The sequence below is a fragment of the Lampetra fluviatilis genome, chromosome 26 (assembly GCF_964198595.1).
Source record: "Lampetra fluviatilis chromosome 26, kcLamFluv1.1, whole genome shotgun sequence".
In the NCBI taxonomy this organism is placed as follows: domain Eukaryota; kingdom Metazoa; phylum Chordata; class Hyperoartia; order Petromyzontiformes; family Petromyzontidae; genus Lampetra; species Lampetra fluviatilis.
The window spans coordinates 10,168,808-10,194,656 of NC_136300.1; the positions used below are offsets into that span (position 1 = coordinate 10,168,808).

At 53.6% G+C, this 25,849-nt stretch overlaps 1 protein-coding gene across 1 annotated transcript; it reads right to left on the bottom strand.

Moving 5' to 3' along the window:
* Positions 1-1,631: 1,631 nt before the first annotated feature.
* On the bottom strand, positions 1,632-25,532 carry LOC144942200 (adenylate cyclase type 2-like). Its single transcript, XM_078868957.1, has 24 exons — positions 25,469-25,532; positions 24,682-24,843; positions 23,926-24,075; positions 22,557-22,702; positions 21,008-21,119; positions 20,030-20,157; positions 18,924-19,082; positions 18,319-18,451; positions 16,656-16,817; positions 15,958-16,001; positions 14,595-14,672; positions 13,469-13,538; positions 12,960-13,057; positions 12,171-12,255; positions 11,469-11,588; positions 10,382-10,450; positions 8,840-9,000; positions 8,114-8,231; positions 6,851-7,009; positions 6,146-6,292; positions 4,661-4,774; positions 2,931-3,060; positions 2,170-2,294; positions 1,632-1,918 (listed from the first exon to the last, which is right to left on the bottom strand). Exons 1-24 carry the CDS (start codon positions 25,529-25,531, stop codon positions 1,724-1,726), a joined length of 2,928 nt encoding a protein of 975 aa, XP_078725083.1. The 5' UTR covers position 25,532; the 3' UTR covers positions 1,632-1,723.
* Between the last annotated feature and the right edge of the window lie 317 nt (positions 25,533-25,849).

The window sequence follows — 25,849 nt, forward strand, 5'->3', positions numbered from 1 at the left end:
ACGGTTATCTCTCCGTTCTCTTCCATCCGTCGTCGCATGGCATGTGACGATGGGACTGGACGAATTTTTTTCCCCTCCTTCCTTTCTCTGGTCATGGCAATCGCTTCCTGCGGACCTTCGCTTGCCTTCCGCGAGTCCTCCTCCATCACGCCATCAGTCCGCCTCTCGTGTGGACGACCTCTGCTTCTTTTGCTCCTTCCACGCGGCAGTGTGAGGGCACCAACGGTCATCCATTGGACTCCATTTTCCTTTGGCACCCAAATCAAATAATATTTGAATCGTTTGGCTTCTGTTGGCGTCACTTTAAAAAAGTCTCCGGCTGGCATGGATTATTCCTTACTTCTCAGCTTTCGTAATTTTCACACTCCCCCGGATCCTTCTCGACCACAGCAACTTACATTCCAAATGCGTCCATGATGTGACAAACATCTCAGACTGACAAAGAGCATGGCGAGAGGCGCCGGGAAGGGCCGAGCAAAGGAGAGGAAGTGACCGATCACAGAGGGCCTTAGCTGGTTGGTACTGCTACCAGCATCTCTCCTTCACCCTCTCTCGTAAGGGCCCAGTATTCAGTTTTGTCGAGTAGAAATAGGATGACACCATTACACACTCCGTCTTTATATTATCTATACTTGTTATGTAAGACTGGCTTATGTTGCAACCAATCACTGGCTCCGGATGTACATGGTCGGCTATTGTGGGTGGCATCAAAACAGCACTGGTTAGTCTAGGGGTGCCATCAACATTACACAAGTACCATGAAATTCACACTAGTATCACCACCATCAACATGACACGAGTACGATCAACATCTCGCCAGTATCATCAACTGCACACCAATATCATCACCATCAACATCACACCAATACCATCAATATTACGCCAGTGCCATCAATCTCACACCAGCATCATCACCATCACACCAGTACCATAATAATCTCTCACACATCCCAAAGTGTCTCTCTGCTCAAACGACTCCGGAGTGCCACTCAACTCCACTTCCAGGCAGTAGCATAAATTGTATCATATCATGACGGAGACCAGCTTTTCCATAGAACTACCATCGATACTGTGGAGGTGTGATGATCTGAGTCAACCCCTGAGAAGACTATGTACTTTTGACCTTTCAGATTATCAGCCGAGTGCTCTGACCCCAGAGACACCTGGATCATAAGTCCTGTTAAAAGCCCTGAGCCAGAGGTGGAAATTGCACATTCCAATGACAGGAGGTGAGGCAAAGTATATATATAAAAAGCTACAGTGGCTGTTTCAAACGCAGTGCATAATTGCGCACTTTTGGCAGAGTCTCGGTTAAAAAACGCAGACGTAACAATAACAATTATCTCAACAGTAATAATTATAACGACGATAAGGACATACAGTAACAGTTTAAATAATGTGTAAACAGTGTCGCGTGCGTCACGTACGATTCACGGGCCCAGATGAACATCCACGAAACTTCCACATCCTAAGCACCACAACTCCTCTCTCTTCTGCCCACCAGCCCGCCCGCCCGCCCACCCACCGACCGGCCTGCCCGCCCACCCGCCCGCCCGCCCACCCGCTCATCCGTCCGTCCGTCCCTTGCCGGACTCCACACATTGCAGTAACGCATGTATGCACGGGACGGGCAGAGTTCATCATGCAAGTGACAAAGGGCTCCTTCAAATTATCCGATCCTGGGATCCGGGCCAACCGAGGCACCTCCGTGGACATTGTCCGCTCAGGGTGCTCCATTGCCATTGAAGCTGACGAGGTTGCGGGGGGCCGCCGAGCCGGGCAGCGACCCCGGGGTTCGTGAAGTGTCCACGCTCACGTAGAACGTCTCCAGGCGACCTTTGCCCTTCACGTTGATGCTGCCGCGGCTTTCGCAGGAGTAGCCGAGCGACACGAGCACCTGGGCCGTCTCACCCGTCACCTGGACGAAGAAGAGGGGCAAGAAAGAGCACACGGGATGGGAGCAGGGATGGGAGCAGGGATGAAGTTCTGCTTGGGTTGGTGACACCACAAAAAATAATATTCTCGCACCAGACACACTATGTCCAGTATTCCTCTCTCGCTGTTGGCCATGTCACATAGACACCGGACTACAAAGAGGGAGAGGAAATTGTACAGGGACCCCCCCCGCCCCGCCGCCACCTGCTGACCGTGCCGCGCCATCCCCGGTACCTGTATGCGGTCCACGGTGCCCGTGCTCTCCATGCGGCTTGCCACATTCACCGTGTTCCCCCAAATGTCGTACTGCGGCTTCTCGGCACCGATCACCCCCGCGATCACCGGCCCGTGGTTCAATCCTGGGTCGTGGGGGGGGGGAGGATTTTTGAGTATAGGTCAGAGATTAGATTGAGCCAGACAGTGGTGGATGGTGTCGATTTAAAGACTAATTGACCAGTGTAACCACGAGGGGTGCTACCATTCATCGAGGTGAAACTTACATTTCACCTGGTTTATGGACTATATAAGGGGCTTCTTCTGACAAATTAAAAAATCTGAGCTTTCCCTACGAAAAAACTTTACTCATGATGGAAGTAAAGTTTGCAGGATTCTGGCTGGTAATAATTACAGCAGTGGAGGTGGCCAACAGGCGGCCGATGGCTCATGTGCTTCCAACTGAGCAAATTTGTAGTTTGGCAAATCTGGCACACCATGGCCGACTGTTTTTCGAATAACTTAACGGGATCTTTGACACCCGCTGTGTGTAGCAGTTCATGGTCACTGCCGTAACAATGGGCTCAGCCTGGTTACCAAAGACTGCACACGCAACCATCACATTACATTAGGATTTCCACTACATTTGGTTAAGTTCCAGCTCTGAAAAGGTTTAATATTCGTGCGACTAACATGAAATGAGCTTGTCACTGCCAGGCATGCGGTGCATTGGGCAACGTGGGCACCAGGCCGGCAGGCTGCCTCCCAGTGCCGCCGCGTACCGACACGCAGCTTGAAGCTGTTGAACGAGTGGCGGTTGTTCTGCTCCAGCGCGCTCATCATGGCCAGCACGAACTCCAGCGCGAGCCCCACGTGTGCATTGCCTCGCTCCTCCTCTTCCCGCACATTCATCTGGGGGCGGGAGGGAGGGGAGAAAATGTGATCACGGCACGTGACATCCCTTGTGGATGTATGTACGTTCAACTTCTTTTACTCTGCATGTAGCCAACCGTGCTAATTGGAGGGGTGAGGTGGGTGGCAAGAAGGGAAGGCAAAATGCCAGAGGTGGGGCGAAGACAGGGTGATGGTTGTGGCTTCAGCTGGTGTCTAATTAGCTCTCTACCTAAGGATAGTGTTAGGGGTAGGGCTATCATCTGGTTTGATGTGGGTCACAGATAGGGGCTTGGCTTGGTGTTAGGGTCTGGTTGAGTTCAGTGGTTAGGGTTTTGGCTCAGGTTATGGCCAGGCTTGTCATTTGCCAGAATGGCTAGGGTTAGGGCAGCTGCTACTAACGTCTTGCGAGGGTTAGTCCATAACAGACCAGCAGTGGCCCTGCTTATTTATGCGCTATGAAGAAGGGCCATTGGCTGAAACATGGCCTATAACAAATATTTTTCCATTCAAGGCCACAGCATTATTGACAAATGTGTTGAGATTATGTTGTTGTTGTTGTTAATTGTGCTCGTGCACCACAGCCAATGTACTAGCAGCAGCGGCGGCAGCATCACCAAATAATGTGTTCAATTTAGTTTGGGTTAGGGCTATGGGTAGACCCTCACAGGGCACTGATTGGGCTCGCAAGTCACAGCTGTAGGGGTGTATTGTATGCTGAACTTCTTTCGCACCGTACGTAGCCAACCGCGCTAATTGTAGGTGCAGGGGAAGGACAAACTAAACACAAAAAGCAGTTTCGATTTAAAGCTTTCGTGACTGCAGGGATTCATCTTCTTGGTTTTTACGGTAAAGTCACGTAGAAGGGAAGTAATAAAATAATAAAAATAAAACATAATAAAATAATTCTCACGACGTAGCCGAAACGTCGTGAGAATTATTTTATTATGTTTTATTTTTATTATTTTATTACTTCCCTTCTACGTGACTTTACCGAAAAAACCAAGAAGACAAAAAGCAGTTTTAAAGAAGGGAGTTTTTAATCTAGATGATAGCTCTAATGGCTTCCTAACATCGGAAGGAAGCGTGTTCCAGACGGCCGCAGAAGCGCATCTGAAAGCGTGCGATGCAGTGACCATCTTTGTTTGATGGCCAGCCAAAAGCTGCTGCTGCTGCGAGGATGACCAGAGTTGTCACAATGGTTTATATTCCTGGATGAGATCAGCAAGGGCTGGAGGCGGGCTGTGATTAGCCAGGGATGCTGGAACACGATAAAATCGGACACCCGACAAAATCACCGGTCAGAGATTTGCCCATAAATGGATGGAGGCGTGGTGTTGCCCAAAGGGGCCTGTCTTTGCCCATATATGGTCTTGTGGATCGTGAACCGAGGTTAATCGCAACAATTCTTGCTCAGTCCATCCGGCAAGCCAGCCCAAAGTCGATCGTAACTTGCGGGTCAATCGCCGAGTCGATTCATTGCCGATCGACCCATGGATCGAGAAATCCCATTGGTTAGTATGGCGTCATCTGGCACGCCCCCTTTTTGTGATTGGCAAATATCTGCACGATCGGGCGACTCCCGTCGCAGCCCGTTTTTATTGCGTCACAGCGGCGCCGCGCGCACCTGCGCGTGGTCGTGTCCGGCCGTCAGGTTGAGCCCCACGGCCGCCATGTACGTGCTGCCGATCGTCTTGATCTTCTCCACGCCGCTGAACTTGAGCTTTGACAGCAGCTGCGGGGAATGACGGAAAAAAAAACACGGGACAGAGACGGAGGTCGCGGATCGGGAGTCACCGCAAAGCCCGCGGGTTTCAGGGTCTCGCGTCTTAAGTTGCCAATTTAACGTGAAATCAGTGATGTTGTTCAGAAGATGATGTTCAGACAACCCCGGAGATATAGCGATGGGATCGGCGTGTGTCGGCGCTGGGCGGATTGTTGCATCGCAGGATCGCAAAGAGGGGTTGCGACGGCTTGAGGAGCAATTCATCTAGATGACAATGATTACGATGATGATGACGATAATGGTGATGATCATTATGATGACAATGATTACGATGATGACGATCATTAAGATTAAAACGCTGACCATGAGGAGGATGATTGGGACAAGATGATAAGTAATTATGGCAATAATCACCAATACGACAATGACGATGATTATTCACAAGTGAATTTTGGGTGAAGTCATGGTAATCATCTGTCCAAATCTGTGTCATCAAGGCCCTCCACCACCCGACACAGCCATATTATCATTGCTTCAGCCCACCAGTACCTTTAAGAACAATCCTCACAATGACATTTAGCATTCAGATACGCGACATTTCCTTTGAAACTGCGTAAAACATCATCAGGACAAGATCCAGGAAGTCAGGATAACCACATCACCTGACCCAACTTCTTAAAATAGGGGTCATGACCCCAAAGGCACCAACCAATCAGAATGAACTAGATTTCAACCATTACAAAGTAATTTACTCTCATTTGATTCTAATCTATCTGGGCCAATTATTAACATAGAATGCATTATTCACTAATACTGCTTATGAACACATAAGCCTGAAGCAGGATAGTGCGATTATTAGGTTAGGGCCTTAACGGCACACGTTTGGCCAGATCATGCCATGACCTAACCAAAAAAAATCCATTATGAATCATAAAAAATCAACACATTCGTGAACATTAGTTATTTATTGTACTATGAAGGAGGACCATTGTCTGAAACGTCACTGATTACATATTATTTTCTTTGAAGCCTACACAGTGCTATTTACGAATGTGTTGAGTTTTTATTTATTTAGTTATTAACTGCGTTTCTGTACCACTACCAACACAGCAGCAGCATTAATAACCAGCTAATTTTGTTTGGTGTGCCAGGCTAGGTGCACTTTGAGGCCACGTGTGTGGAAGGCTCGCTTTGGAGGAGGTCACGGAACAGGCCGAGGCGTTGAGGCTGCCTACGGCATTAAGGTGACGATTCGTGACCACGACTATGACTTTGTGCCGAGTTAATCGTCATCGCCCTGCCCATCCAGAGCCCCCGTTTCTTCTGCTCCTCCCTCCCACTCCTGCTCATTGTTGTCGTCGTCGTCGCCGCCGTGGTCACCTCGTCGAAGTCGGCGATGATCTCGTTGAGGAGGCGCAGGCATTCGAGGCCGGCCTTGTTGGCGTCGGTCTCGTTGTAGAACTCCTTGAAGTCGGGGATGGAGGCGAAGAGGACGCACACGGCCTCGTGCGCTTGGTTGTAGAGGTACTGCGGGCGGGGAGCGAACCCACACACCGGAGCCGCCGGGGCAACGGAGAGAGGAGAGCGAGGGATCATCTACCGCACGATATTATCATACAACAACAACGACGACACCGCGATCCGATGTGGATTTGTAGAGCGTCTATATTACACAGTGGGCATAAGTAGTGAGGTTTCTCTGTGCGAGTCTATGGGTCTCTATATTAGTTAATGTGCCTGTATTCAAGTCTATGGGTCTTTACGTGAGTTTTCTATGTGAGTTGATGGGGTTATATCCGAGTCTACGGGTCTCCATGTGAGCCTATGGATCTCTAAGTGAGCACGTGAGTCAATAAACACGTCGTCGATGTATGTAGCATCTAAACGCAAGCGCATCTCCATGCGGCATGTTTTACTGCATAGAAAGAAAGAGGCATTCAATCATGGGCTGAGGGTATAAGCAAGGCCTACAGAGGCAGGGAGCCGACAGCACAGGTGGCAGGGGGGAAGGAAGTTGTTACGGGAGCAACAGATGAGAACGGGGGGTGGGGAGGTGGGGGCGGTGAGAGGAGGGGGGCAGCCCACCTCGTTGGGCATCTTCATCTTGAGGAAGATGTTGGCGACGTGAGCGGGGAGCACGTTCTGCAGCAGCACGCGGTTCACGTTCCCAATCATCTCCAGCTCCTCCCTCTCCTTCTCGAACTTCGTCCTCCACAGGAAGTCCAGGCGGCAGTAGTAGTTGTTCTGTGGCAACGGCAGCAGTGAGACTCGATAGTGTGTGTTTGTGCGTGCATGTCTGTGTGTGCGCATGTCTGTGTGCGCGCGTGTCTCTATGTGTGTTTCTCTTCGTGTATGTCTGTGTGTGTCTCTCTTCATAGGTGCTCGCTGACAGAACTTGCCCCAACAGTCTGTTAAGGCTATACGGGGGGGGGGGGGTCTATGGGTGTCTCCATGCGTTTGTCTGTCTCTATGTGGGTGTGTCTGCCTATAATCCATCCTGGGTTTAACCAGGTTGGATTTTGTGAGGAGCTCATAAATAAATCTTGATTTGTTAATAAATCCTTGAAAGATCTGGACACATTTCCCGTCAGTAAGCTCCTCTAGTGGTCAAGGCTGCATTGGCTGGGTCATGTAGCCTGCAGATATAGGGATATAGGGGGCTAAATGGGCACAGCAGGTTGTGGAGCTGAGTGGACTTGCTGAAAACTTGTACCAGCGGTATCAAGATCGGCTTCTATGGAGGAGGCTCGTGAAGGACGCTACTGGGCAGTAGGACGCAGTTGCCCTCCAACAATAGCGAAGGGCGGAGGAGCGACGCTCACAACAATGAGAGGAACGCAGGGTGACGAAAATGCAGCAAGTTGACACAATAGGGGGCACAGGTGGTGCATCTGCCAGTTAGTGAGTCAACCCACGGCTCTGTCCCGTGACCTTTCAGTGACCCTTCGACACTTTACGTGTCCTCGGACTGCACCTGGCCTGGCACAAGCGCCGAGGTGATGTCACCGCTACTTTGTAGCGAATGGCGGCTGTTGTTGTTGTGTCTGTATATGTGTTTGTGTATCCATAGCTGCTTGCGAACAGAACTTGCTCTAATAGTCTGTTCAGGCTATATGGGGGATCTTTGTCTTTGTGTGTATCTTTGTGTATCTCTCTCCGCTAATCTATGTGTGTGCAGCTATATTGGTTACTTACACGAGTGCTCGGCATGGTTCGTAAATACAAGACGAGGTGGAAAGACACAGGCGGTCCAGCGTACATGACTGGTCACACTACCCACCCTCTCATGAGCTGCAGTGGCCTTCATAGGTGCTTGCCAATTAAACAGATGACGCCCGGCACACACACCTGTCTGGCGAGGAAGACGAGGGTGACGAGGAAGACAAAGATAGCCACCACGCCCATGATCTTTATGTCCTTGAGCACGGAGATGCCCCTGCAGAGCCACACACATACAGCATCACCCCTCCTCGTATGCACAGCCTCACGCACACAGCGTCACCGCTCGTAGGCACAGCCACACGCGTGCGGCGTGGTTACGACCGTTGTTAGTGACGAGTGACATCTGAACTGGTTCTGGGTGCTCTTTCCCCTTCACCAACACACATGGACCAGCGCGGTGAAGTATGGTCAAACACCCACCATGGCCGAAACAGCGTGAAGAGGCCTCCGTCGAGCAATGGATCGGCAAAGGGCCGAAAAGTAATTCCAAAACGACCAATTATTAAAATGTTGATTGTTGTCAGTGTCAAAGACTACGCTTTAAACCCAGTCACCTGGGTTCGATTCCCAACCATGGCTAAACACCAAGCGGTGACCGACATCCCAACCGATCCTGGGCCTCCCCTCGGCAGACTCGAGCCTCAAAACGGGTGCACGGCGTGGGCGAGGGCGCGTGAACATCGTCGGTGCCGTGGGCGATCAACTCAATTTCCATCCTCGCACTCAAAACAACCGGCGGACGGCCGACCCGCGACGTACTTTGGGTAGAGCGACGCCGTGGCGTTCCCTGCCGCTGCTGCGGAGCACCAGGCCGCACCGGTACTGTTGGCGGCCGTGGCGCCATCGGCGTACAGCGAGCAGGTGAAGGCGTCGAGCTGGAGCGCGTGCGTGCGCAGCAGGATCGCCACGTACGCCGCCACGGCGGCCGCCAGCAGCAGGAGCTTGAGCTCCTGGTTGACGCGCATGAAGACGCAGACGCTCACCAGGCCCAGCAGGCAGCAGTAGACCGCGTACTACGGGGTGGGGACGGGAGGGGTGGCGGCAGGGAAAGGCGGAAGTGAAGGAGCGAGTGGGAGACGAAGCGGGCGGGAGGCGAGATGTTAACTAACTTGCCTAATATACAGGACGTCGTGGATTCGATCCTGACCCTGACATCTGGATACATGTGTAGTGGCATAGCGCTGGCTGCTGGCGAAATAGGGGGACTGCGGTGTACGGCAGTCCTGAAGTCAGCAGGATAGACACGAGAGGGGGACATCACAGAAGAGGCCCATCGGGAAGTCTCAGAAACCCGCTAGGAGGTTCCAGAAAGGGGGCGTGACCAGGGGGCGTGGCCAGGGGGCGTGGTCAGGGGGCGTGGCCAGAGGGCGTGGCCAGGAGGCGTGGCCGGGGCTGAGCGAGGCTGCGCTGGGGGTCTAAGAGGGGCCCCTGTGGGGGACCTCGTGGCTGTTGCTGGAAGTGGGATGATCCCCGTCGTGCTGCTCAAGTCCATCATCGTCATCATCTCATCATCGTCACCATTCTCCTCGTCGTCTCCGTCTTCACCATCCCGGGGCGCCGCTAGTCAGACAGCCCACCAAGTGTTCTAACTAAGCAGTGCCGCCGGCAATAGACAGTCTTAATAATAATAGTAGTGTGCACCCACGTAGGGTGTTGTGTGTTATCCTGATGGTGCTTGCTAAATAAAGAAGTGCCTCTAAGTCTTACTGTCTCCGAGTTGAGTTACTACACGCGTGTTTAGAGTTTGCATGTTCTCCCTGTGGTCATGTGGATTTTTCTCTGGGTCCTCCAGTTTTCTCTCCACATTTTACGAAACATCGCGTTTCTGCGTGGAGTTTTTAGGTTCTCACTCCTTGCTGCTCTGCATAGGTTTCCTCCGGCTTCTCCGTTTTCCTCTTCCCATAAATAAAAGGAAAACCACGCAATGTAAACGGTATCGGCCAAACATCCCAATGCTGGAAATGATGCTGCAAGTTACGCGATTGGGGTTGCACACAGCAGCAACGTCGCCCCCTACGGCGATAATCTGGCAGGACCCTCCTGAAATAAAGTCTTGAGACTCGGTGAGACTTTCCTGGATCAACAAACATCGCAATTATAATAAAAATAATCAACATAAACACAAGTAGACACGTGATAATGGTCAAAATATTAGCGATGGGGGCATGAAGCGTAATTAACGATCGTCTTGAGCATGGACACTTAATGTTGCAGTGTTGTTAATGATCATGGTGGTGGTACATACACTCAGTATTGAGTGTGAGTGTGTTTGTATGCATGCATGTATGATTGTGTGAATTAATGTATATTTGTGTGTGAGTGCGTGAGTCTGTGAGTGCGGACGTGTGTGAGTGTGTGCGCGAGTACGTGAGTCTATGGTGTGACGAGACGTACGGGCAGGTATCCGCACTCGGCGGTGATGCTGGACCCTGGGGTGCACACAGAATCCTGGGGCAGCAGCAGCTACAACGACAACATCAACAACATCAACAACATCAACAACCACAGGCAGGTGACTGCACTAGACTGTCACCTGGGTTTAGATCTGGCCTATGGACAGGGAACATCTTTGCAAGTGGTGTTTTAACTGGTCTTACACCGTCTAGACGTTGACTCAGCCTTAAATGAATGTCATGCATTTGTAATAAAAGACTCGGACGCTTCTCTCTGTCCTGTGTCCTTTATTTGGGTTCGATCTCTTTTCCCTCACGGCACTCCCCTATATACTCTTGGCTCTGCAGCCCGAGGCTGCTGTCGCTCACGTAGCCCAACTCCCTCCTAGCAGACCCGCTGCCGTCTCGTCGCGCAGACCCCCACTGCCCAACTCCTCCCTTGCAGACCCGCTGCTCTCTGCAGCCTCCTCGCTGCTCCTGCTGCCCCGGGGTCGGTCACCGTTGGCCGACGGTGCCGATCCTCGTGGGCCGGGTGTGTGGCGATCTCGCCACTCTCTCTCTCACCCTTCGCCCTGCGTGGCCTCACACTTTCCCAGTCTCCGATCACTCCCTACTGCTTCCGGTTTCCCCCCTTATAGACCTGAACCCTCTCCCCCACGTGACGTAACTCCTCCCCCATGACGTCACTTCCGGGAGGTCGTTTACGCCCGCATTACACATTTGTGGGTGTGTATGCATCTGTGAGGAGTGTGAAGAGTGTGGGGAGCGGTGGTGCAGCAGTTAGGGCACTGCACTACGAACCCGGCGACCTGAGTTCGATTCTCGCTCACGGCCAACATCGGTGACGAATATCTAAACTGGTCTTGGGCCTCCCCCAGGTCGACTCAGCCTCAAATGAGTACTTCGTGCGGTGTGTAGTAAACATCGCAACCAGGGAGACAAAGGCAGTCAGGCATGGTGCTGGCCACCCACCGCCTCGTGTGCACTGCCGGCCTTCATTAGGTGCTCGCTAACAGCACTCGCCCCAACAGTCTGTTGAGGCTACACGGGGGGGGGGGAATCTTTGTCTTTGGGGTGCCCGGCCTCACCATGTTGAGCACGGCCATGACGAGGACGGTGCCGGTGGCGAGGACGGTGAGGACGAGGCGCAGCCAGAGGCCCCACGACGACAACGAGGTGACGTCCCGTGCCCACGCCGTGTCACGGCCCTGCCCCCGCATGGCCCCCCACGCCGCGTTAGGGCCTCGGCAACGGCGGGTTGAGTCATCAATCGTTACTGAATTCTTGAGCCGACTGGCCAATTAGCACGGTTGGTTACGTACGGTGTGAAAGAAGTTCAACATGCATACATACAAGGGCCATTGCCTTAAACGTTGCCTATATATTGCTCTTTTTAAGGCGACAAATGCGTTGGGTTTTTCTGTCCGTTGTGCTTGTGCACCACTGCCAACGCAGCAGCAACAGCATCACCAGATAACAATGACCGATAACTATTTTGTGAATGACGTCACGTAATCTTTACCATCCACAACATAGGAGGAGGAGCGTAGTATTACTATGGTCATTGCACCGAAACATCGCCTTTATATCTTCATCTCTTAGGGCCACACAGCGGTATTGCCAAACGTGTCGAGTTTGTTCGTTACATCACTCGCTCGGTGAGCTGATCGGTTGAGTGGACGGCCAATTGCCCGGTGTAAAGTTCAAGCGATCGCCCACCCGATCAGTCGGTGGGGGAGGGGGGGGGGGGTGGCGGGGGTGGTGTGCGGGGGGGGGGGGTCGTAGGTCACCATCAGCTTCCCCGCGATGGCCGTGGCGAGGACGAGGAGGATGATGAAGGCGGAGACGCCCCACGAGATCCCGAACGGCACCGTCCTGGCCCCGCCAGAGAGCAAGAGAGAGGAAGGACACGCGACAAACATCAAGTTTGGGCCACTTCCCGATGGACCGGGGCGTCGATAGCTATTGGTGCTCATCTCCCGTTTACAGCACCTGCACAGAGCCGGTGATGGAAATTCCATATTACTATGGCCGGTGGGGGGGGGAAGTATCTCTCCAAAGGACAACCCACATGCTCGCTTCCCCGCAGAGTGGAGCTCAAAACAAAGACCACCAACCCCCTCCTCCCCGCGGTGTAAACACTGAGCATGCGCAGCGGGGACCACTGAAGCGACAAGCAGACAGAGGTAAACAAAAACATAACTGAGGTTTTGTCTAGGGACAGGGAAGAGGGGGATGGGGAGAGAGAAGGAGAATAACAGATGACAAGGAGAGCTGGGGAGCAGAGAGGAATTGACGAGGCAGAAAGTGGAAGAAGACGTCAACCGTGAGGCCACGTCATGAGATCATGTGACCACGCCATGAGGTCACGTGACAACGGCACGAGGCCACATCAGCACACCATGAGTTCACATGACTCAGCCATAAGGTCACATGACCACGACGATCAGGACTTCGTTTACATGAAGCTGCTGCTGGAGTCAAATGAAACAATAATTCATAATTTCAGCAGTGGATGTCAGCACGAGGAGGGGGGATGGGGTGCGGAGAGGCTGGGTGGTATGTGCAGTGGCACCGACCTGGGAAACAGCAGCATCTGCACGGCGAAGACGCTGCCAAACACCAGGGTGGCGCAACCAATGTAGAACGGGAAATGTGGCAGGGCCGTGTTCCGGTACTACCAAGATAAAAATACAGATACCCCGAATAGCCTTAACCAGACTGCCCGGGCAAAAGCTGTTAACGAGCACCTATGAAGGCCGGAATGGGACACCAGGGGGTGGGTGGCCAGCACCACACCCGGCTGCCTTTGTCTCCCTAGTGCTGATGTTTACCTAGGCAAGGCCCAGGACCGTTTCAGATTATTGTCACTGGCATTGGCAGTGAGCGGGAATCAAACGCGGGTCACCGGGTTCGTAACGCAGTGCGCTAACCACTGCACCACTGTTCCCCACAAACACACACACATGCAAAAACACACACTTGCATACATACAGCCACATACAGAGACATACAGAAACACAGCTGCACACGCAAGACAAAGATCCGCTGAATATACCATAAATAGACTGTTGGGGCAAGTACGCACCTTCTTCTCCAGTTCCGCTTCATCAAACCACAGCGAGACGCGGTTAATTTCCTCCGTTTGTGTGCAATGCCTGCACAACATCGTCATCATCACCATCACAACATCGGCACCAATATCATCATCGTCGTCACCATTATCATCGTCAACATCGTCACCACTATTATTATCATCATCAACAGTTGATAAAATTAGCGTCAAAATGTTTGTGTGATTGTGTGTGTACCTGTACACACACAATCAGAGGGGAGCGGTAGTGTAGCGGTTAGCGCGCTGCGCTATGAACCTGGCGACCCGGGTTCGATTCCCGCTCACGGCTAACACCAGTGACGATTATCTGAACCGGTCCTGGGCCTCCCCTAGGTCGACTCAGCCTTAAATGAGTACCTGGTGCGGTGTGTAAACATAGCCACTGGGGAGACAAAGGCGGTCGGGCGTGGTGCTAGCCACCCACCCCCTCGTGTACCGTTCCGGCCTTTATAGGTGCTCGCTAACAGCACTTGCCCCTACAGTCTATTAAGGCTATACGGGGGATCTTTGTCTTTGTCTTTGTACCTGTACAAGTTTTTGTTTGTACGTGTTGGTGTGTATGTGAGTCGACTCAGCCTAAAATGAGTAACTCGTGCGTTGTGTGAACATCGCCACTAGGGAGACAAAGGCAGCTTGGAATGGTGTTGGTAACCAACCCCCTTGTGTGCTGTACCAGCTTCCATAGGTCCTCATTAACAACTCTTGCCCCAACGGTCTGTTAAGCCTATACGGGGGATATTTGTCTTTGTTTAAATGTTTGTGTGGTAGAGGGGAGTGGTAGTGCAGTGGTTAGCGCACTGCGCTACAAAACCGGCAACCCGAGCTCAATTCCCACTCGTGGACAACACCAGCTATGATTTAGCTGAACTAGGCTTGAGCCTACCCTACGTTGACTGGGCCTCAAATGATGTGTAAACATTGCCACAGGAGAGACGAAGTCAGCTGGGAACGGTGCTGCCAACCAACCCCTCGTCTGCTGTGCCAGGCTTCATAGGTCCTTCCTAGCAGCACTTCCCCAACAGTGTGCGAAGGCTATATGGGGGATCTTTGTCTTTGAATACTTGTCGCTGTGTGTGTAGTTCCCGTCGGGGGCTCGCACCACTGTGAGTTGATCGCCGCAATTTCTTGGGTCATTTTCTGCCGAACTCTGTCCTCAACCATCTTCTGTGACTTTGCCCTGCGCAGACAAGCACACACACACACACGTGTACACAAGTGCTGTTAGTGAGCAGCACCTATCAAGGCCGGCACGGCACACGAGGGGGTGGGTGGCCAGCAGCATCACGCCCCCACCACCTTTGTCTCCCTAGTGGCGATGTTTACACACCGCAGCAGGTACTTATTTGTGGCCCAATCGACCTAGGGGAGTCTCAAGACCAGTTCAGATAATCGTCACTGGTGTTGGCCGTGAGCGGGAATCGAATCCGGGTTGCTGAGTTCGTAGCGCAGCACACTACAACGACAACCACAATTTGGTGACATCACCACAGAGCGTGTGGCAGGCTAGGTGCACTGTGAGGCTGTCACATGAAGTGTCGAAAGCTCTCGCTGCTGGATGGAAAGTGATCGAAATCAGAAACAATAGCAAAAGGGACGGTAAGAATCCGACCAAATAATAATAATAACAACCTGACCTTAACTACGATTGTGGCCTCGATTGGTGACAATTCAAGTAATCACTGGTGCGGTGAATCGTAAAAAAAAACACTTCGTACCCATTACATGCCTATCTATGTATATAAAAGGAAAATTTGTGAATATGTGTGTCTGTTCAAAATGTTTAGGATACTTCCCAACATGCAACAAACTTGAAATTTGGCATGTGGGTAGCTTCCAGACTGTACACAATACAAAAATTATTAAAATAGACTTTTGTATTTTGGCGGGGCGGGGGGTGCTATAATGGATATATTTTTCACGGCAAGTGAGCGGTGACGTCACATCTGTGACATCTGTCATGTCACCCGCATGCGGCAGCGTCACGCAGTGTGCCTGCTGACGTCACGCATCCCCCCCCCCAACCTCCGCGTAGGCCGTGTGTTAATCCAAGACAAGAATCCAAGTCCCGGGCGAAGCCGGGTAGTAAAGCTCGTCGTATATAAACACTAATTAATTGGCTGAAAACATCTGGTTGGCAGCATCGGAACTTCGCCACGTGGCAGCTGCTGCCTCCCCACTCGTCTGTGGTTCCTCCTCGTGCCTCACTCTGAATCGTCCCCGCCCCCCCCCCCTCTCTGTAAGTTGTCCTCTCTCGCTCTCAGTGGTCCCCTCTCTCTCTCTCTACGAGACGTCCTTTCCGTCTCTCTACGAGAGCGATAAGCAAGCACTACGCGGCGGCGTGTAACAAGGTGAACACTATCATTACCTAGAAATAATAATTATCATCAATAAAAATAATTGATCTCTCCCAGCCGGGGAGGGGGCTGTGTGGGCATGTGAGAGAGGAGGGGTCGTGACCGCACCTGTGGAGCTTCTTGTTGCCGTTGGCTGGCGTGAGCGGAATCCCCTGGATAGACGGAGGGGGGCAGGGGGGGGGGCACCAGGGGAGGGAGAGGGGGGGGAGAGACAGGGAAGGAGAAGAGAGACCCGGAGAAGTTGTTTCAGCGACTGAACTCGGGGCTCTACGTAGGTCTACGGGTCTCTAGATTGAATACTTTTAGCTTGTTGTACTTACCCCGCACCTCCCATTAGCATGGTTGGCTACGTATGGTGCGATAGAAGTTCAACATAAATACGTACATACGAGTCCATGGGCCTTTGCATAATGGACCGAGTCGATCGACGTCAAAAAATGGGCTGCCCATGCACACGCGTGTACACAAGAGCATGAGCTGCCCGGCCCTATGTGTCTGTGGGTCTCTCTGTAATACTAAAATAGCCGCACGCGCACAAGTGCGCGACCAACGTGGGAGGGGTGACCTCTGGCTGACCCCAGGCTGACCAATAACTGACCCCTGACTGGTCCCTGGCTGGTCCCTGGCTGACCCCTGGCCGACCGCTGACTGACCCTTGGCTGGCCCCTAGCTGACCCCTAGCTGATCCTTGGCTGGTCCCTGGGTGGTCATTATCTGACCCCTGACCGACCCCTAGCCAACCCATGGCCAATCCTGGCTGACCCCAGGCTGACCCCTGCCTAAACCATGGCCGACCCCTGGCTGACCTTGTCTTTGCTCTCCGGGACGATGCTCTCGCGGTGCCCGAGCAGGGTGAAGGGTTTGGCTGCGCCCCACGTGCCCAGGTAGTTGGTGACGCGCACCGACGTACGCCCACGGGAGCTCGCGTCCTCCACAAAGCTGACGCGGCGCTCGCCCACCCGCTGAGCCTGGGGGGGTGGCGGGTGGAGTGGGGGAGGGGGAGAGAGGACAGGGTCGGGGGGGGAGGGGCAGGGTGAGGGAGTGGTAAGGGAGGGGGGTGCGCTTTGGTCGAGTGGTTGTGCCGACGCATCGAGGGGCGGAAAGAAAAAGTTATCTTTGTAAGGGAGGCCTCTCCCTGCCTCCCCCTGCCCCCCTAACCCCTCCCTTTGAATTTACAAACTCCTGCTGAGACGGCAGCAGGGATATAGACATGAGATTGAAGTGTAGTGGGAGATACTAGAGAAATGTAAACCGGAAATAGAGATGCAGTGAGATGAAAGGTGAGAGATACAGGCAAGGTCGGTAATGAGAGAGATGAATTGGCTCTCACGTTAATTGGCTTAATTCATGTGCTGATTGGTATTTTCATTTGAGCTGATGTTTGATGCACCCACAGTTTGATGAATCCCAGGGCCCCTTGAGCTGTCTTGGTGCCTGGCACTGCCACCGGCTGTGGTCACCATCATCACCGTCGTCATCAGCAGCTGTTGTAGCAGCAATAAATTCTATACAGTAAAAGGTTAAGTTTCAGGCAATGGCTCTTCTTCACAGCACACACAGAGAGATATATCTCTGAATCTCTCTGTGTGTGCTGTAAAGAAGAGCCATTGCCTGAAACGTTCCCTATGAAATGTTTTTCTTTTCAAGGCCGCACGGAGTGGTTATTATTGACAAACGTGTTGAATTTCTTGTTGTTGAGCTTGTGCCCGGCTGCCAACGCAGCAGCAGCCGCAGAGCCGCGAACGTAAATTAGCCACATGATTAAGCGCGACCATGCGAACGGGCATTTTCCGAGTTTAGTGTCGACATTTGGAACGTGACGCAGGCTTTGGAAAGTTCGCTCTTAAACGCCGCCACCCTGTCGGTGGCGGTGGCTCTGCCCTGGGGGCTTGGCGACCGCCGAGAGCCGCGCGTTCACCGTGCCGCCAAAATGTCGGTGCGCGCCCCTCGTCAGCACACGCACAGGCGCAGCACCACACCAAGAAAAATCGCATAGCGACGACCCGTCTGCCACCGCACCCGAAGGCCTCACCCTGGCTACACTGTTTTAGAAGGTGGCGGGCTGCTTGGAAAGGCCGCCTGCCAACCAGCAGTTGATGACGATGAAAAGGATTTACCCCCACCACCGTGATTCGATTCAAGAACGGATGAATCTTGGCTCGTTTACAGCCAGATTGAGTCAGCGGATCACAACGACGCGTGCACATTTAAAAGTAAATCAACTTCATTGACATCTATTTGCCAATGCATTGCCGGATGAAGGCCTCGCCACACCAATTTCGTAATGGGGGTTGTCAGAGAACACTTCGTGCTGGTGACTGCAGGTTGGACCGGTTCAGACGCCACTAGCCACTGATGCTAGCCGTAGCGAGTGATTGTCTGTCTCGGCAAAAAATGATGTTGCCTTTGACGCGTGTTCGCGCCAAGCGGCCACCGTGACAAACTGCGTGGGCGGTCGTGACCGCTGACCTTGGGGTCGATGATGAAGTAGGTGCTGATGCCGTGTTCGCGGAGGTACGCGTTGCGCTCCCCCCCATTGCCGGGCTCCACGAGGAACGCGTCTCCCAGAAATCCCAGCGTCGCCTCCGTGATGTGAACTCGACTGTGGCGGGGTGCGGGACGTGGCGGGCCGGGGGGGGTACAAGTCACAGATGGCAGATGAGAGATCGTCGGTTTTGGGAAGTTACAAAGTCGAAGTATTTAAATATATTTTCTGTTGTATTTCATTTTAAACAGATGGGGTTTTTTTTATGTAATACATTCACAGCCTGTTTTGTTACAGTCTGTATTCGTTGTCCCGTTAACTGTGCCTTATCTCGCTATCTAAATCAGCTCAAGGCTCCTGTAAACCACGTGACCTCTGTGTGTGACCACACCCCACTGAACACCTCCCCTCTCCCCGCCCGCTGTGAGAACAGACGCCGCTCCTCCGTGCAGCTTCAAAGCCCTGATGCAGCCTCCTCCTCCCTCTCATCATCTCTGCCGACCCCTCTGTGGACGTGGTCACAACTGCGGTGAAGGCGGGGCGGTGCGGGGCGGGGCGGTGCGGGGCGGTGCGGGGCGGTGCGGGCTACCCGGGCAGTCCTCCGGCCTCCATGTAGTTGGCGAGCGTGACGTCGTGCGACCACACGTCGTACTGCCACTTGCGGAGGCCGATGACGCCGCACAGCACGTTGCCCGAGTGGACGCCCACGCGCATGTTGATGTCCACACCCGTGTTGTCGCACACCTGCCTGCGGACGCACCTCCGATTAGCGCAGTTGGCTACGTACGGTGCGAAAGAAGTTCAACATACACACATACGCGTGCCACAAAGACAAAATAATCCCCCCCACCGTGTACCCTTGAACAGACATCGCAGTGATTTAAGGCTGAATATCCCCTTGAGGAGGCCCAGAACCGATTTGGTTGTTCGTCACCAGCGGTGACTTGCGGTAAGTGAGAATCAAACTCGGGGCCGCCGGGTGGGTTCGAAGCTCGGTGCGCTAACCGCTGAACCACTAGACAAAGCCCCCCCTTATAGCCTAAACAGATTTTCGGGGCAAGTGCTGTTAGCGAGTAGCTCCTATGGAGGCCGACACATCGCACACGAGGGGGTGGGTGGCCAAGCACCACGCCCGACCGTACTTTGTCTTCCCCGTTGCCGGTGTTTTATACACACTCCACCAGGTACTCGTTTAAAGGCTGAGGCTACCAAGAGGAGGACCGGAATCGGTTCAAATATTGGCCACTGTTATTGGTCGTGAACGCGAATCGAACTCGACGTTGCTGGGGTTCGTGGTGCAGTGCATCGACCACTACGCTACCGCTCCCCACGCACGCTCCGAGGGATGGGCGCCGCTCCCTCATCTTGGCACGAGCGCTTCCCCGGTACGTGGCCGTGGGCGTGGCGACGCGCCAACCTCGCAAGGCTCAGGGTGACTCGGCCAAATCTTGCTCACTCCCTCTCCTCCCCCCCTTGTGAGGAATTGTCGTCAGTACCTCTTTCTTTTTCTCTCTGTCCCGATGCTTGTCCCCTTGCCTCCGTCTTGCTCTCTCTCCATCTCTCCCTCTTCCCGTGCCTCTCTCTCCCCATTAGTCTCTATCCCTGTGCCTCTCTCTCACCGGGTCCGTCTCTTTCACTTTTAAATTTCCTTCGTTTGCGAGCCTCTCCCCTCTCTCCCTGCTCTCCCCCTCTCACCATATCGCCTGGCACATGTTGAGGCCCATGCGCACGCAGTTGTGCGCGTGCTCTCTCAGCGGCATGGGCAGCCCAGACACGCAGTAGTAGCAGTCGCCCAGGATCTTGATCCGCATGCATGCATTCTCCTGCACACGGCCGAGCAAAGCCCACGCGTCATCACACGTTACGCATCACTCGCTCGCCCCCGCTCGCCCGCTCGCTCACTCGCTCATATCTTAGTACAGTTGCAGGTTCATTTTGCATGGTCAATACCACTGCTGGCCACCTTTGTCTTCCAGGGGCGCCGTGGTCGGGAGATGTTAACTACCTCGCCTAGTATGCAGGAGGTCATAGGTTCGATCCCGACTCTGACGCCTATATATTTGGAGTATGCGTGTCTCTCTCCCCGTGGTCACGCGGATTTTTCTCCGGGTCCTCAGGTTTTTCCGTCCACATTTAGAAACGTGCGTTTAGAGTGTTTGGCTGCTACTTCGTTGAGCTACCAAATGTGAAAAAGAGCTCTGAAACTCGGTGAGCCTTAGCTGGTAAGAAAATTGTAGGTGCTGATGTTTTGTACACCGCACCAGCTACTCACACTTCATGCTCAGTCGACCACTCACCCACACAGTGCCACAAAGACAAAGATCCCCCGTTTAGCTTGAACAGACTGTTGGGCCAAGTGCTGTTAGCGAGCACCCATGAAGGCCTGACACGGCACACGAGGGGGTGGATGGCCAGCACCACACCTGGCCGTCTTTGTCCTTCCACTAACGATGTTTACACACTTTATCACGTACTCATTTGAGGCTGAGTCGACCTAGGTGAAGACCAGGAACAGTTCAGATAATCGTGACTGGCGTTGGCCGTGAGCGAGAATCCAACTCGGGTCGCCGGGTTCGTAGCGCAGCGCACACACGCATGCCCACGCACGCATGCCCATGCACGCATGCCCACAGACGCATGCCCACACATGCCCACAGACACGCGCGTGCGCACCTTGGCGATCATGTCGAAGCGGCCGAAGAGCTCGTTGAGGACGCCCACGAGCTCCGCCGCCGTGCACACGCTCGCCAGCTGCGTGAAGCCCACGATGTCTGCGTACAGGATGCTGGGGTGGGGGGGGTTGAGGGGGGAAAGGGGGGGGGGCAACGCGCAGTGGTTATGGGTGGCAGCGTGGGCACACACGGGGGTCACTAGCGGGCGGAAGGGCGAGATCTCGGGCCTGGCCGTGGCCGGCAGCAGTGGCCCAGGCATCGAACTGGACACGGGGAGGGCCGGAGACGAATTAACGCGCCCACTGCGGATATAACGAGCGTGCGGATGGACGAGCGAATGAATTAATGAATGCGTTAATTCACTAATTAATGATTTATAAATAAATTAATGATCGAGGGCGTGGATATTAGCATGGCCATTGACAGAGGCTTGGGCATTAGGAGCTGCATTAGTCGTATGGGCATGGTCGGGTTCGTGAGCCGTAGAGGTACAGACACAGGCTCACTGGCGTGGTCGTAGGCAGGGACGGGCAGCAGAGGACCACTAACAAGGACATGCCCTCCGCAAGTAACTGATGTCCGCCATAGTAATGTGGAATTTCCAATTGTTAATGTACTCAAATTATAAATGTGGGTTTACTCCCCAACACACCGGTGTGCTAAAGTCATAACTAATTGGCATGTTCTGTTCAATTTACTTTACCAATTGGCTGTGTCGGGTGGTGGTGGGTTTAACGACAGCTTTACATTTACGCGATCAAACTCAAAAAAAACTTTATCGTGGATAATTTTCAGCTTTGAACAGGACTGTAATTGAAAATTACCACCACCCCATGCTAATTAAACTCACTCTAAACTTGTATTTGCATGCACGTCATTACAAGAGATCTCTTATGTATATATAACAAAACAACTCGACACATAAATCAATAACATTATCTCTTATTATTATTAGGTCTGTCCTCCAGTAACGCCACATTTTCATCACTCGAAATGGATATCACGCGACGGATGCATTTGAGAACACATTTTCGATAACGCAAATACGAATTGGATATAACGCGATTGAGCGAACAGAACTAAGCCGTGCGAGTATTAATAAGCAGTTGTACGGCTGCCTTTGCGTAGCATTGCACAAGGCAGCTGCTGGATGCCTCTAGACGCTACCCACGTGCCTGAGGCTTTGTTCAGCCTGCGTGTGCATCTCGTGTGTTAGCACGGACTGTGCTTTGACCCTATATTCTATGTGATTTATTATAACGCAACATTTCCATAACGCGGTGTTCTTTAGGAACACAACTACCACGTTATAGTAGAATAGACTGTATAGTTGTAATCTAAAGGCCACACACACAGCGGTGTTATTTACAAATGTGTTGAGGTTTTGTTGTTATTGTGAACCGTCCTTGTGCACCACTGCCAATGCAGGATCTCCAAATAATTCCTCGCTCATTTCGTCGTCTGCCCTGACCCCCTTGCCGATGAAAATTCCACATTACTATGGCGGGTGACGGTTCCATTGTTATGGGAACAACGGCTGGCGGGCGCACCTTACGTCCTTGTGCCGCTTCACGTAGAGGTTGTGGAAGTTGGACTTCTCGAGCCATGGGGTCTGGGGCCCACGGAACTTGAGCAAGATGTCTCCCTTCATCTCCGACGCCACGTGGGTGGGGATCACCGACAGCAGCAGGCAGTCCTGGGGGGGGGGCGCCGGGAGGGGTGGGGTGGCATGTGTGTTCATCTCTTTATCTAAACCAGCTCAAGCCTCCCCGTAAAAACACCTGACTTCTGTGTGGCCACCCCCACTCTGAATGCCTCCCCTCTCCCCACCACCGCCCGCTGTGAGAACAGTCGCCGCTCCTCCGTGCAGCTCACTTCTACCTCGCCCATTCCTTCCCTCTTCTTCCTCTCTTTCCTCCCCTCTCACCACCACCACCACCACCACCCTCGTCATTCCTTCTCCCCCTTCCTGTACCAGCGTTCTTCCTTCTCTCTCCCTGCCGCTCATCTTGAGCCGTGGCCCTCCTCTTTGTCTGACTTGGGGACGTCCGACCCAGCATCCCTTCCTTTCCCCCTTCCTTTTTCTTAATCCATGCATTGCACCCTCGACTCTCCTGCTCTTCCCACGATGAGCCACGGGTAAAGAAGATTCATGATTAGAATCATAAAATCAAGCTGTAACGCGGGCAGTATTCACTCGCTCTCAAGGAATGAGCGACTCAGAGGCGTGAGGAGAAACCACGGACAAGTGGGAAGGCAGCACAAGGCGGTCAGCCGGTGCGAGCAACAATTCATGGGTCTTCACATGTGGGAGGAAACTGGAGCACCTGGGGAAAACACAAGAGTGTGAGGGGGAAACACTCGATCCCATACAGATGGAACAAGCGTGGTCTACATTTGTTGAGATTCTCCTGTCAAGACCAGGGTATGCCTCTTCCTCGAAACTCCACGAGAAGAAAGTTACACAACATTCGTGCGGCGATCCACCAACCCTCGCCGCTGCCTCCACGGTGTTGGGTTACAGACAGCCAAGTTCAGCGTAGCTGCCACCACCACCACCGCTGCCGCCTGGCTGCGTCACGCGACACCCAACCCGTACCGTGTCCGGCTCTGGCCCCGGATGGTCAGTGGCGCAAACCACATCATTTTCAAAATCGCCTAAGTTCACCAATCGCCTGCAACTGCTTTGTCCACATCTGAGTACGCAATTGCGTACCAAGGAAATTAAACAGCATATTATTCACTGACCGACGGACCGGCCGATTGACCGACCGCCCGCCCGCCCGACCAATTGATTGACCGGCCAACCCATATATTGACTGAACGACTCATTGACGGACCGACAGATTGACCGATTAACCGACTGACTGACCGATTAACCGACTGACTGACCGATCGGCCGACCGACGGTGCCCACACCTGTCTGCGCTTCTCAGCCTCAAGCTGCGCCTTGCTGTACACATAGTTGTAGGTCTCGCTGTAGGTGTGCCGCAGCGCCAGCTCCACCATCCACTTGTGGTAGGCGCCGACCAGGTTCCCGCACACAAAGATCACCGCGTTCGCCACCAGCTAAAGGTCACGGGGGTCATGGGGGTCACAAGGAAAGAGGGGGGGGGTTGGTGGGGGGGGGGAGGAGATTGCAGTGTGTAGAGGTGTGAGCTGTGTGCGTGGTGGTTGTGGTGAGGAGTGTGTAGGGTTCTGAGCGGCGTGGTGGTGGTGAGCGGCGTGCATGGTGGTTGTGGTGAGAAGTGTGTAGGGTTCTGAGCGGCGTTGTGGTGGTGGTGAGGAGTGTGTAGGGTTCTGAGCGGCGTGGTGGTGGTGGTGGTGAGCGGCGTGCATGGTGGTGGTGGTGAGGAGTGTGTAGGGTTCTGAGTGGCGTGGTGGTGGTGGTGGTGGTGGTGAGCGGCGTGCGTGGCGGTTGTGGTGAGAAGTGTGTAGGGTTCTGAGCGGCGTGGTGGTGGTGGTGGTGAGCGGCGTGCATGGTGGTGATGGTGAGGAGTGTGTAGGGTTCTGAGCGGCGTGGTGGTGGTGGTGGTGAGCAGTGTGCGTGGCGGTTGTGGTGAGGAGTGTGTCGGGTTCTGAGCGGCGTGGTGGTGGTGGTGGTGGTTGTGGTGGTGAGCGGCGTGCATGGTGGTGATGGTCAGGAGTTTGCGGGGGCCGGGGGTACCCGCTCACCTGCCGGGCCAGGATCCCGCGGTCGGCGGTTCGCAACCCCACGTAGATCGCCGTCGTGATGATGTGGGAGAGACATGTCGCCGATCCCGCGATCACTGCCTCCCTGAGCCTCAGTGGCAGCATCGTGTAGCTCACGAAGATGATGTAGAGGAAGATCCATACCTTGGGAGATCGAACATGATACGTGTGTGTGTGTGGTCCGTTTGTGTCTGTCACTGCACCCTCCTCTTTCTTTGTCCGTCTCGTGGGGAGCGGTAGCGCAACAAATAGCTACGAACCCGGCAACCTAAGTTCAATTGCCGTTCACAGCCAACACCAGTGATGGTTATCTGAACCGGTCCATGGCCTCTCCTAGGTGGACTCAGTCTCAAATGAGTACCTGGTGTCGTGTGTATACTTCACCACTGGGGAGACAAAGGCGGCCGGGCGTGGTGTTGGCCACCCACCCCCTCATGTTCTATGCCAGCCTTCATAGGTGCTCGCTATCAGCACTTGTCCTCATAGTCTGTTTTCAGGCTCTACAGGAGAACTTTGTTTGTGTGTGTCTGTGTGTGTCTGTGTGTGTGTGTGTCTATCTGACTGTCTGCGTCCGTCTATGCATGTCTTTTTCACTACTAATTTGGGGGACAGGGGAGAGGGAGTGGAGTGCGTGGAGGGGAGTAGAGTGAGATGAGAGGGGAGAGGTAGGAGAGTGCGAGGAGGGGAGTAGAGTGAGATGAGAGGAGTGGGGTGGGCTAGAGGCGACCCCAGGGACGATCGCAAATCCAGAAAGTCGGCTCCCCCTCACCTGGTCCCAGGCCGAGACCACCACTCCGCTGCTGAACATGAAGAGGAAGGCCCCGGCCATCATAAGGGCCCACACGACGACGGAGGGGAGCGGGGCGGAGCGACGCAGCGAGTCCCCGAAGCACGCGACCAGCGGCAGCAGCAGCATGAAGATGGCCAGTCCAGCGCTCACCGTGGCCAGGAACATCACCTGCATGGACGGGGTCTGCGGCCCACGGGGAAGAGGGGGAGGGTAGTGCGGAGGGCGGCGGGGGGTCGGCGGGTGGGAACCAGAGTGAGCAGGACAGGGAGGGATGCATACGGGACATGGCGTTGGGATAATACCGCGGCAAACGAGGAGGCTGGGTGGCTCGGAGTGTCAGAGATGCAGAACCGGCAACTG

What these genes read in the sequence shown, in the direction of transcription:
- LOC144942200 (XM_078868957.1), bottom strand. Translation starts at nt 25,531, where the DNA reads ATGATGGCCGGGGCCTTCCTCTTCATGTTCAGCAGCGGAGTGGTGGTC. An exon ending in CCATCGCGGGGAAGCTGATG is followed by an intron (nt 11,589 to 12,170) that starts GTGACCTACGAC and finishes ATGCGGGGGCAG; the next exon opens with GGCCGTGACACGGCGTGGGC. An exon ending in TCATGGCCGTGCTCAACATG is followed by an intron (nt 10,451 to 11,468) that starts GTGAGGCCGGGC and finishes TTGTCGTTGTAG; the next exon opens with CTGCTGCTGCCCCAGGATTC.